This window comes from Haliotis cracherodii, unplaced genomic scaffold (assembly GCF_022045235.1).
Source record: "Haliotis cracherodii isolate W230 unplaced genomic scaffold, xgHalCrac1.p SCAF_1, whole genome shotgun sequence".
In the NCBI taxonomy this organism is placed as follows: domain Eukaryota; kingdom Metazoa; phylum Mollusca; class Gastropoda; order Lepetellida; family Haliotidae; genus Haliotis; species Haliotis cracherodii.
The window spans coordinates 86017436-86030778 of record NW_027266264.1 but is presented as its reverse complement, the minus strand read 5'-3'; the positions used below and the strand labels follow the sequence as shown (position 1 = coordinate 86030778).

Sequence of the window (13343 nt, the reverse complement as noted above, 5' to 3'; positions counted from 1 at the left end):
CAAGGTATAGTGCATGCATACATGCATGCTTATCACCTCTAAAACACGCACCTGCCAAGGAGAAGTGCATGTAAGCATGCTTGTCACCTGAATAGCACGTACCTGCCTAGGTGTAGTGCATGCATGTTCGTCACTTGTAAAACACGCACCTGCTTAGGTAGAGTGCATGTATGCATGCTTGTCACCAGTCTATCAAATAATGTCTAATGTTGAACTACAAAAAACATATATTCAGTCAATAAAAGCAGTCAATTCGAAAAGGGAAAAAAACTGCACTAAAAATTTTAAAATCTAAGCTACACCTAGCGAGTCTGTGGTCACAAGTTGTCCCCAGCTAGGGCAGTGGTCAGTGTGTGGCCGGCCGCCTCTAGTTGTAGCCCTGCCAGGCGTATGAGGACACCACCCCCATGCCGATGTAGATGGACTTCTGCACGCGCCGGTCCGAGTCGGGGATCCTGTCCACGTCCGTCTTGGACACTCGCTTGATCTGCGGAGATAAAGTGAGTGAGTATAATTTTACGCCGCTTTTAGAAATAGTCCAGCAATATCACGGCGGGGGACATAAGAAATGGGCTTCACACATTGTACCCATGTGGAGAATCTAACGAAAAGACTACCCCACCACCCTGCAATCACGGGAGAGAAACTTAGATGATGCTAAGAAATATGCTTAAACAATCAATGGGCTTCACACGTTGTACCCATGTGGGGAAATCGAACCCGGGATTTCGGCGTGGTGGAGACAAAGGGTGAGGGGTGAGGCAGAGTGGGAGAGCAAGTGGAGATTGGCTTAAGAGTGGAATAAAACGCCGCTTTTAGCAATATTCCAGGTTCTAAATGGCGGAGAACACCAATGTTGAACCAAGAGTCGAAACTGGGACCGGCGTTAGGAGCGAACACTTGAACCACTGCGCCACCCAGTGCCGAGCTATCAAAAAGGCGGGGAAAACACAAACCGGAGGTGAAGGTCAAACAGAGTCTTGGCATGTCAATAACTTCTTCAATCGACAACTTGGAAGTTGAATAAGTAGCTTAAACGATCAACATGACGACAATGAAGCAAGACGTTCATTGGTATAACCTGTTCTACAGTTAATATGAGGAAGTATTACGCAGAGGCAACGTTCCTGTAAAAATACCAAACTACTTTAAAGACAGGTACATAGTGAGCTGGACTTTTATGAGTATATCGTCCAAACGGAAATTTGTTTTAATGGGGATGCGTTGGGGTGTCTCGATGTGTCAGTGGAAAGCTAATTCAGTCTTCTTAGGAAAAGAATCTTTGTTAGTCAGAAAACGTACATCTTTATGGATAACAACCTAACTGGTTTATTACATATGGATGAAGATTCCCACACCGTTATCAAGTTGAAGTGATAACGGTGTAAGGATCTACATCGACACGCTGCTTTATGCAATAAACCAGAAGCTGTTATCCATAAAGTTGTACATTTTTTTACTGACTCACAAACTTCAAGAATGCCAATCTTTGCTATCTGAAATTCCTTCATCGTGTTCCAAACACACTCACCATTTCATCAACCTCTGCTTGAGACATCTTCTTATTGAAGCGCTCATAGGCTCTGTCATCGGAGCTTGGTACAGTATTTAGGCGGTTTACAGTCTGGGCTATCTCGTATTTAGTCAGCTTCTGGTAGCCCAGACCAAATTCTGGCTTCAGGATAGTGCCCCATTTCTGCTTGGAGCTCTTGGGTCGAACCGAGGAGCGCAGCGAGCTCATCTTCCGTGTGTGTGTAAGAGTTGTCTCCCTTCAACTGCAAAATACAAACTCATTCAAACGCGATCGATAATATTAATACAGCCCTAATACCTTTTTAGGGATATGATCTTTTTCATTTTTCAACATTCATTTCATCCTACATGTAAACTATGATTAATTTGGTCACACACAATTCATCTTCCAAGGAAATGAGAGTGGGGGAACATGCAATGAATTGAAATACAATGCAGAATGTTCTCGAGAAAAAACACATCAATGTTTTGAATGCATTCTTCTGAAAACACGTTTCTGCAGTTTCCCCCAAATCGGTTTTTACCCAAAAAATATTCACTGTTGAAACCCCCGGTAAAGTAATACGTTCGGCGTTAAACAAGAAACAAACCAAAACTGTTGACGGTTGATCACATACGCTGAGGTGAGGTGAGGTGAAATGGGGTTTAACGTCGCGTCAAAGATTATTACACTTATACGTATGTGTGTGTGTGTGTGTGTGTGTGTGTGTGGCTGCTTGTACTAGTCCGGACTGATGCCGATTTATAGTGCTAGCACACTGAGATACCATGCCACAGTTTAACATGAAAACCCCACTTAGACACAGTATACTGACTCCGAGCAGACCAGTCCTTGTTTTAGCCCCTTAATGCCGAGCGCCAGACAGGGTAACAACAAGTACCATCTTTTAACGTCTTTTGGTATGACGCGGCTGGGGATCGAACCCCGGACCTTCCGCTCTCCGGGCGGACGCTCTACCATTAGACCACGGAGGCGGTCCTCACATACGTTGAGCATATATGTGTTCAATATGTGTCTACACTTAATGAGTTTAAGTGCTTTATTTGTTTGAAAATATAACATTACTTAACTCGAGAGCAATACCACTTTATGCAAGAACTATAAAGTAGACCTTTAAGCCGTTACGTTCTCCAAGCCAGTTTGTATTATCTTCGTCACTATTTCTGGATCTTTATTGTCCGAAAAACGGTATGTATACAAGACACCCTATCTCTCTGTTGTCTGTACCACGCTCTCTCAACAAGAACATCTAACTGTTGTACGACACTCTGCATTGACACGTACAAGAGTGAGTGACTGAGTTGGGTTTAACGCCGCTTTTAGCAATATTCCAGCAATATCACGGCGGGAGACACCAGAAATGGGCTTCACACATTGTCCCATGTCGGGAATCGAACCTGGGTCTTCAGCGTGACGAGCGAACGCTTTAACCACTAGGCTACCCGACGACGAACAAGACATTATCCGAATATCTCACTCACTGTGTAGTATCATAAACGGGAGCTGTACTGTATTTTGTCGAGTAACTTTCAACACTGAACTGTTTCACACAACTCCTTCAGAAGAAGACGTGTTTTATCATACGAAAACATCATTAATAAGCCAGGGTAACAGAGTGAGTGAGAATTGCTTTATTCCACTTTCAGCAATATTCCAACACTATGACGACGGGGGCGCAAGAACAGTCCTCATACCGTGTACCCATATAGGGAATCGAATTTAAGAGTTTATGTACTCATAAACATTATAATTACATAAATCAAACGTGTGTGTATTTTCGGAAAACGAGAAAACACTGCATGCATATCAGCACTTTTTCAATACATGTCACAAATCGCAAGAGAATTTTATCACAAATCTAGCTTTCTGTAATCATATAAACTCACCAGTTCAGTGAATAGGTCCCGCTGTGTCGTCGTTGGTCAAGACATCCTCGTCTCTTGCCAAGTAGAAGCACAACGTCTCAACAACCTCCGTCGTTTCAGGGACAACCCCCAAACACAAGCCCGTCACCCAATCAACATGCCAATCTCATTCCCAGATCAAAAAGTCAAAAACCTTACAGTCTCGCCAAGATATCAACTACCGTATACATACATATAAAAGTTCAAACAGAGAGAGCTGTTATCATATACGAGGATGACTTAAGGGGCACGTTTGACTGTGATACAACCAGCGAGTTTTAAATGCTGAAATTTCTTCATGGAATTCCTCAAGATACCCGTGAATAAGATTTCGGGAACGTAGAGGACTCCGGCAACGAGTACGGTAGCTATGATGAGGTAGCCCTGTAGATGCGATCGCGTCGCTTGCAACCCAGCAACGATCGATCCCGACACAGCGTGGTCATAAGAGCCGACGGTGTATTATTAGCGAATTATTTACTAGCAGTAGCTAATCGCTGCCTGAAGTAAGCACCTCACTCTCAGATTGATTACAAACAGATTAGCGGGGGTGAGAGACGCGTGCTCCAGGCAGGTAGACTGAGTAGGACGCCATGATGCTTGTCAACTGCGCAGAGAAGTCGCTGGAGGCTTGTTGTCCCAGAACACAACAGATTAGAACAGAACAGAACACCACAGATTAGAACAGAACAGAACACAACAGATTAGAACAGAACAGAACACAACAGATTAGAACAGAACAGAACACAACAGATTAGAACAGAACACCACAGATTAGAACAGAACAGAACACAACAGATTAGAACAGAACAGAACACCACAGATTAGAACAGAACAGAACACCACAGATTAGAACAGAACAGAACACAACAGATTAGAACAGAACAGAACACAACAGATTAGAACAGAACAGAACACAACAGATTAGAACAGAACAGAACACCACAGATTAGAACAGACAGATTAGAACAGAACATAACACCACAGATTAGAACAGACCAGAACACAACAGATTAGAACAGAACAGAACACCACAGATTAGAACAGAACAGAACACAACAGATTAGAACAGAATAGAACACCACAGATTAGAACAGAACAGAACACAACAGATTAGAACAGAACAGAACACCACAGATTAGAACAGAACAGAACACAACAGATTAGAACAGAAGTTTCTTCACTCCAGGCTATGATCACAGCAAAATGAGGAGTTTACACAGGTCTATTTTTGTGACATGGCGGCAAATATACAATATGTTCTATTTATTTGTGCAAAAAATGTAGGGACAGAAACATGAGAAATGAGGCAGTGTCCTCAGAGTAGATATGTTTTCACATTGAAATAACTTGGTCATTTTGAAAACTGATGGTCCATAAATGTAATAAAGAGATAAGAACCTTCTTCTTGAATCTGGGCGGCCGGGTAGCCTAGTGGTTAAAGCGTTCACTCGTCACGCCAAAGGACCGGGTTCGATTCACCACATGGGTACAATGTGTGAAGCCCATTTATGGTGTCCCCCGCCGTGATATTGCTGGAATATTGCTAAAAGTGATGTAAAATCATACCCGCTCGCTCGCTCTTCTTGATTTATTAAAATACACACAAGTAAACAAATGGTATTCATCTGCAGTATCATTTGATGGACATAACATACATGTTCTTTCTATAAGAGGAATGTTCTGCTTTCTTCCTGTTTCAACAGGTATCATCAACATAGAGCGAGGCGAATAACTTCGCCGGCAGGTGTATAGTATACACGCGCATGAAAAAGTATGAATGGTTCAGTCATTTACCATTTCCTTGACAATAGATATCTCAACATTGTTGGCCGCTTTCCAACACGCGTCACGCTACGTGAGAATGGACTCGTGACTCTGCCTTAGTAGGAGATGGGGCCTGTCACGTTAAGGGACCTGGCTCGGGCGGTTTAGTAGTGTCACAAAGTTTTATGCGAGTGGTTCAAACACCACTTTGTTCATCTGTTTTTTTTTATACTTAAGCGTTCATGTAATTCAGCAGTTAATACCCCAGTTACACATGAAGACATTGTTTCAATTTCAAACTGGCTGTTAAAGGCCTCCACTTATACTTAAAATCGGGACCATTTGTTTGTTGTTTAACGCCGCACTCACAAGTATTTCACCTAAACGACGGCGGCCCGGAAATAATCGAGATTGGACCACATACTGACGCCGTCGGGATAAGATGACACGCTATGAATCAAGTCACTGAGTCAACCTGATCTCTGACGGAGACCTGATCTGACGGAGACCTGATCTGACGAAGACCTGATCTGACGAGGGGACCTGATCTGACGAAGACCTGATCTGACGGAGACCTGATCTGACGGAGACCTGATCTGACGAGGGGACCTGATATGACGGGGGACCTGATCTGACGAGGGACCTGATCTGACGGGGACCTGATGCGACGGGGGACATGCTCTGAGAAGGGGACCTGATATGACGGGGACCTGATGTGGCGGGGACTTGATCTGTCGGGGGACCCGATGTGATGGGGACCTGATGTGCCGGGGGACGTGATCTGACTATCTGTTGGCGGGCCTACCCTAGCCACGTGTTACTGCTTCTGTGAAGGCAAGACCCTAGCCACGTGTGCTACTATCTCTTGGCGGGCCTACCCTAGCCACGTGTGCAAGTATCTCTTGGCGGGCCTACCCTAGCCACGTGTTACTGCTTCTGTGAAGGCCTACCCTAGCCACGTGTGCTACTTTCTCTTGGCAGGCCTACCCTAGCCACATGTGTTACTATTACTTGGCGGGCCTACCCTAGCCACGTGTGTTACTATTACTTGGCGGGCCTACCCTAGCCACGTGTTACTGCTTCTGTGAAGGCCTACCCTAGCCACGTGTGTTAATTACTATTACTTGGCGGGTCTACCCTAGCCACGTGTTACTGCTTCTGTGGAGGCCTACACTAGCCACATGTGCAAGTATCTCTTGGCGGGCCTACCCTAGCCACGTGTTACTGCTTCTGTGAAGGCCTACCCTAGCCACGTGTGCTACTTTCTCTTGGCAGGCCTACCCTAGCCACGTGTGCTACTATCTCTTGGCGGACCTAGCCTAGCCACGTGTGTTACTATTACTTGGCGGGCCTACCCTAGCCATGCACGAGTGTTATCATTACTTAAAGGGTCTACCCAGCCACGCGTTACTATCTTCTGACGTCAGAAGACAAGACATATTTAGGACGCCGTTAAATAAAAACAATAATAATAAAAATTTAGAAAGTCTTACCCAAGCATGAAAACCTCCAGCGTCATTAGATTTTCATCACGTTCAAATATGGAAAAATGTCTAACATTGTGCCTGTTCCCCCCAAAAAACAAAACCCATCTGTAAACAATGACTATCAACATGTGGCTTTTGCTATGAAATGCCTGGAGCGCATTACTTAGAGATTGTTATTTGTCGAAGTTAAGCTCGTTCTTGGCCCTTTTCCAGTTGTATACAGAACAGACCGACAGAGGTGTTGATGACGCAACACAGACTCTCCTGCATAAAATGTATAGCAACAGTATAGACTATTGTTAGTTTTTTATCCGCTTTCAATACAATACAGCCTGACTTACTTATCCTGAAACTTATTTTCATGGTCTCTAACCCATATTTTGTTAAATGGAGCCAATCTTTTATCGAAAACGTCACTATCATTGGGACAAGTAAAGAAGAGTGTTTCATGCTATATGTTCGCAGTCATAGGGACCCCACGTGAAGTGTTTGAAGCGCCTGGTAAATATCTACAGGAGGTGGGTCGGCGTGATCACTTGTACATGTGGCAGCGTAAAGCGTCGTTACCTGCCGCGGGAACATGTCGGAAATATAGACAAACACGGATGCAAAACACATTACACTATATGATAAATGGCGCGGTTTACTCAAACATTCTATTTACACGCGGTTTCTAAATTTACTGCATTGACCAAAATTACATCTTGAACATTCATAGACTGACATTATGGGTGCATAAGCATGTAAGATAGGTTTGGGACCGACAGACAGGTATATTTATCAGTATTCGAGGCTTACCTCAGAACACAAAAGAATCCCATATAGATGAAGACATATATAGACCTGACTATTAATCTAAAATAAAACACCAATAACAAATACATGAAAACAGCGTCGAGGCACGAGCCCCGAGGGGTGCGCAGTCTCTATGTAAACAAAGACAGAAAGGGAAAAAGTTGATGTCAGCATTGCTACTGCTTTGAACACAAGGCGATATCATCACACACGGAGAGAAATATACATGCCAAAGTTCAGCTCCTTCAATCCAATAAATTCACGGGAAAAGGGGCTCAAACAGCGAAATCTGCCTTTTGAGAGTATGTTAGAGCTTGGTAAAAACAAGGTCAAAATTTAGAATATTGCCCCCCAAAATAACTAAACATACATCGCCCTACATAAGTATAAAACAGAGGTTGGGGGCACATCGCCCTGCATGTGTATATAGACAATTGGATAATGCTTCGTCACACGTGACGACCACCGTTAGAGCTATATACATAGGGTGTTGTGCTTGTGGCTACAAATTTCCGTGTCTTCGAACACCTGCAATATACATAACATCTAAAAAGTTACCGAACACAACAGACTTGTATTGTCAGTGGTTACGCTTCTCTATCCTAATTATGAAATAATTGCCTCGGTTAAGCAAAACATTTTTCAAAAAATAGATTGTGTATGAAGATTATTGAAACCGTCATGAACGTTCACACATGTAAGTTGATCTTTGTCTTGACGGTCGGTTACCGAGTAAGCACAGTTCGAGACCACTCACTTGTAGCCAACTACTGATCTATTGATCTTCGGCGTTCGGCGCTAATTAAGTCACGTCGCAACACAAGCGCGGGAAAATCTACCCCGGTCAAGATTGAACGTGTCGCTGTGTGACGTCACAGAGGGGACGCCACTGGTAGCTAGGGAGAAGATGGCGGCCGGCATGTGACAGGTGCGTTGAAATTTACATGTCAAAGAAAGTGTGAGCGTTATTGTGTGTGCAACTCTTGTGTGTGTAGGCATACGTGGATTTCAAACACATATGTGCATGCTGAGCAATTGTGACGCAATGCTGTACAGTTACAGGTAGATCGCCTGTCATCAACAGTGCATTGTGTACGAACAATTCTACCAAGTTGATTCGTCAGGTAGCATGGAGCCGTGTTTATTTTTATATTTTATTGACAGCTGATCGAGTGTGTGTGTGTGTGCGTGTGCGTGTGCGTGTGTATGTGTGTGTGTGTAATGATGCCATAATGTGATAGATAGTTTACATTTGCTACAGAGTCGGTGGGCGTTTAATCCGCACACGTAGGATTCCTTGTCATTTATTGATCCTGCTGAGTTGGGGTTAAAAAAACATTCAATCATGATATGTCATTTGACAATAATTTGAAATTTTTACAGACGTCTCAAATTTTGAAAGAGACATCACATAAAGTGACGATCCGATACATCTATTTTTCTTATATTCTTTTTTTATGTTTGAAATAAGAACTCGACACAGTGCATGTTCATGGAAACTTTACTACCATATTTTTGCAAAGTGAACAAATGCTTGTCTAATTTAAGTCCCAGCCTTCTCAAACTTGGGGTGGGGGGCATGGTTGGCCCAGTTGTCTAAGACGCTGCAATTCGCCGTGCAGAGTTGCGTCCCTTGGGCGCGCCAGCAACCTATGATTGTGGGTTTGAATCCTGGTTCACCCCGATTATGTTTCTAGCACCATACCCGTGCTCGTGGGTTTCACCGAAGTGGTAAATGTGTGAGACCTGCATCACTTCGGGCTTACCTCCCACATTAAGCTGACACAGCGTTTATTTATTTTGGAAGATCCCGAGACCAAGCATGTATACATGGCAGACTGTTACTTGTTTCAGAAGGGGATGTTTACATCAAAGCCTTGTATTTTTTTCACACACGTTCAATTTCCAACTGATAGTGTATACACATGGTATGGATGCTTGAAGACATTAATTGGTAGGATTCATGGCATTCATCACACGAAATGGACAGGACATCGACATGCAATGAAGTATTACCTTTTAAAACCCTTTGTCAGGACCGCTGTGTCCAGTAGAGATCCAACAGGACCAGTATATTTTTATTTTATTTATTCACAGACCACCGTCATATAGCTTGAATATTGCTGAAAGCGGTGGTAAACAACAAATAAAAAACCCCTAAAAACTGCAGAACTTACGCCATCAAAAGAACGGGGTAATGAGATATATAAGCAAGACAAACACAAACATCACAAAAGGATGAGTGGAGAGCAATGTCCTTAGTTTGCAACAAACTCTTCCTGAACTAGCAAAGTCTCAGTGGGAGGTAGCTACATATGAAAAAGACTATTTTGGCAGGTACGTCCAAAATCTGTTCCATGGATTGTAACACAATAGATTTGTTTCATTCCCATAGGTTTCTTATCAATTGCAACGTTTATGTACTTAAACAATTCACAATTTCTTTAGTTTTATCTATTTGTTCAGTATGGGGTACTGTCCAAATGTGCCCCCAGGACCTCGGTCCCCCTTACTCATTCCTCAAGACTAATTCTAACTCAGAATCTTCACTGGACCTATCAAATGTTGAACCTCCTACATGAACAGGTTGAATAGTATGTAAAATGTATATGGCAGAATGGTCCTAGTGAACAGGTTTACCATTTGTCACAGCCAACATAGGGCTACGAATAACATATTTTTAAGTCGCATGTAGAACGCTTAATAGAACTTGGCACAATGTAAAATTCCTAGTCTCTATAGACGATGCCCAAAATGCATGTCGAAGTATCAGTCTTCAAGAACCCCCGACAAGTCGAAGTATCAGTCTTCAAGAACTCACAAAACGCCGAGGAATCATTGAGCATGAAACCGGTGAAGATCCGTGGTAGAATAGGTCTTCATCTTGCCGGAAAAGGTGGCTAAGCTTGTCGTAAGAAGTGACTAACGAGATCGGGTGGTCAGGCTTGCTGACTTTGTTAATGCATGTCATCATATCTCAATTGCGTGGACAAACAAACAAACTCATTGACCACATGCCATGGAACTTGGTATCAATGTTAAACAATACATTTGACACAACAGTGATCTCTTAAGAAAGGTAACATGGGCTCTATTATTACTTCTGAAAAAATAAAATATTTTACTCACAGAATCCTCACTGACCCTGGATGCAGGCATCTTCCATAGCCGAAATGCCAGAATGTGTGATGTCACTTCCAGTGATAGAAGTTAGGCTCCTGTTCTTTATTTGGAAAAAATGAATTATGCATGCTGTCCCAATATGCCTGCCCCTGTCTCCCCAATATGTCTACATGCACTAGTGTATTACACAAGCCAAGGCAAGCATTCAACTTTCTGGGAACGAGTTGCAGAGAACCATTGTTTCAACAGAGGCCCCCCTATACATGTGGCTGTCTGTGCCGCCTACCCTGAACTCACTGTACATCTCCTCCTGTGGTGGTGTTTCAGGAGCATGTGCCCGGGACTGTAGCCACCTGCTGGATATACCACCTGGACGTGGAGGCTGAACAAGGTAGGATTCCCTGGCAGTCCTCACTACACCATATTCACGCAGATCACATAGATCACAATCAAATGGGGAACCTACCTCTAGGGCTGTGATGAGTAGAAAAGAATGTACCCCTTTCTCAAAACCTAACCTGATCAGGAGTTCTAGATTTCAGCGGTAATATGCCACAATGTCCTTTCCATCCTATGTGAAAAAATGATTGAAAATTGAATTTGTCTTATTATGAACTTCTGAAATGTTAAATAAATGTTAGATAAATAATTGGACAGCATTTCATCTGGTACCCATATGCAAATATTACTCCGACAGAGCACATTTTCAGTATTGACTCTTTTGTGGACTTTGACGGTAATTGACCTCTGGTACACAGTATCCACCGCTAGCGATACTGACAGACAAAAGGTTTCAGGAACATCTAGGAGCAGGCTTTCCAAAAATACCAACCAAAGAAAAGGTCAATTCCAGCAATTAAGTAGAAGCAATCTCTTGGAGTAACATACATTTAGCATATTGAGTGTGAAAAGCTGATTTTTCTAACATCAAAAGAAAACCGGACAGCATGTCCATGGCCTGAGAAGACCACCTTTTGTTTGTATTTACCTACCTTTGAGGAAAATCAGCTTGGGACAAAGATTCATGTTTAAACAAGTAAAAAACACTTCCAGAGAGCATGTCATATCAGCCATGAAGTTACTTTACTTAGCATTACTTCGCTGTTTGATCTTGTGTATACCCAAGCATGGTATTGTTGAAAAGAACATCTTATTGTCATTCCTCTGAATGGCCAGTTGTGGTTGGAAGTTCCTTGTATTGAAGTACCCATTGCACAGCTAAAATCATAATGGCACGACTTATATAAGACCTGAACCCTGAAGGGCACCCTTGGAAGTATTTTTTGGACAAAAGTACCTGGTGGCGAGTTTATGATATGACGCCTGTGATAAATGTACCGTCAGACAAGTAAACAATGTTAAACTAGACACATACATTCCATAGCTGGTTACAGATGTGATCAATAGTTTCTGTACCAGAATCAGGGTATATTTAGTTAGTTACCTAATGCATTATGTTAAAGTTGTCTGTGAATCCTGCCATGGTGGATTAACATTTTGAATGGATGTCTGGAATTTTGGTGGACAAAGAGCTATTGGCCTCACACAGGTTCTGACATCACCAGTGACCCCACCATGAGGTGGGTGAGGCAGATTTGTTATCTGGACCTGGAGTTGTATGAGACATGTAATCGGTACTTTGGCATCGTAGGTGTGAGATTTCATTGTGTTTGATGTAAACTGGGGGTATATTTGATACTTTTATGAGTTTCACTGATGTATTTAGTCACACCAACCATTACCAATATCATTTCAGATAGATTATCTGTAATCTGTTTCCTATTAGCAACTGATCTGATCCTTGTGAAAGGTGTATGTGTTGCCTTTAAACAAATGATATGTTCCCAGTTGACAACAGCTGATTTTGTCCAAGTAAATGGATAATTTTGTTCTAGTCAACAGCTTATTCATTCCCAGTCGACAGCTGATCTGTTCCCAGTCAACAACTGATCTGTTCCCAGTCGACAGCTGAACTGTTCCCAGTCAACAGCTGATCTGTTCCTATGAACAGCTGATCTGTTCCCAGTCAACAACTGATCTGTTTCTAGTCAACAGCTGATCTGTTCCCAGTCAACAGTTGATCTGTTCCCAGTCAATGGCTGATCAGCTCCCAGTCAACAGCTGTTCTGTTCCCAGTCAACAGCTGATCTATTCCCAGTCAACAGCTGATCTGTTCCTGTGAACAGCTGATCTATTCCAAGTCAACAGCTGATCTGTTCCCAGTCAAAAGCTGATCTGTTCCCAGTCAACAGCTGATCAGCTCCCAGTCAATGGCTGATGTGTTCCCAGTCAACAGCTGATCAGCTCCCAGTCAACAGCTGATCAGCTCCCAGTCAATGGCTGATCTGTTCCCAGTCAACAGCTGATCAGCTCCCAGTCAACGGCTGATTTGTTCCTAGTCAACAGTTGATCAGCTCCCAGTCAACAGCTGATCTGTTCCTAGTCAACAGCTGATCAGCTCCCAGTCAACAGCTGATCTGTGATGTCCTCATCTACAAGGACTGACGATCTCATTAATGGTTCAATTGCTGATTCCAAGCATCTTGTTCACTCACCATGAACACACACACATCCTGTAATCAATGAAATGATCAGTACTATTGTGGCGAGTGAAAGCGACGAGCATGTTTGGGCGTGAATTGCACGCCTATTGACCACAGTGGAGTCAGTGCTTGTGACTGCCTAGCCCAGGCATAAGCAGAGTTTGTGTAGCAGGGCTTAGGTGGGGGTGAT

At 43.1% G+C, this 13343-nt stretch overlaps 1 protein-coding gene across 1 annotated transcript; it reads right to left on the bottom strand.

The window, feature by feature from the left end:
- Window positions 1-2: 2 nt before the first annotated feature.
- On the bottom strand, window positions 3-3505 carry LOC139470249 (uncharacterized). Its single transcript, XM_071252588.1, has 3 exons — window positions 3421-3505; window positions 1532-1775; window positions 3-487 (listed from the first exon to the last, which is right to left on the bottom strand). The coding sequence occupies exons 2-3, from the start codon at window positions 1739-1741 to the stop codon at window positions 368-370; spliced, it is 330 nt and encodes a 109-aa protein (XP_071108689.1). The 5' UTR covers window positions 1742-1775; window positions 3421-3505; the 3' UTR covers window positions 3-367.
- Between the last annotated feature and the right edge of the window lie 9838 nt (window positions 3506-13343).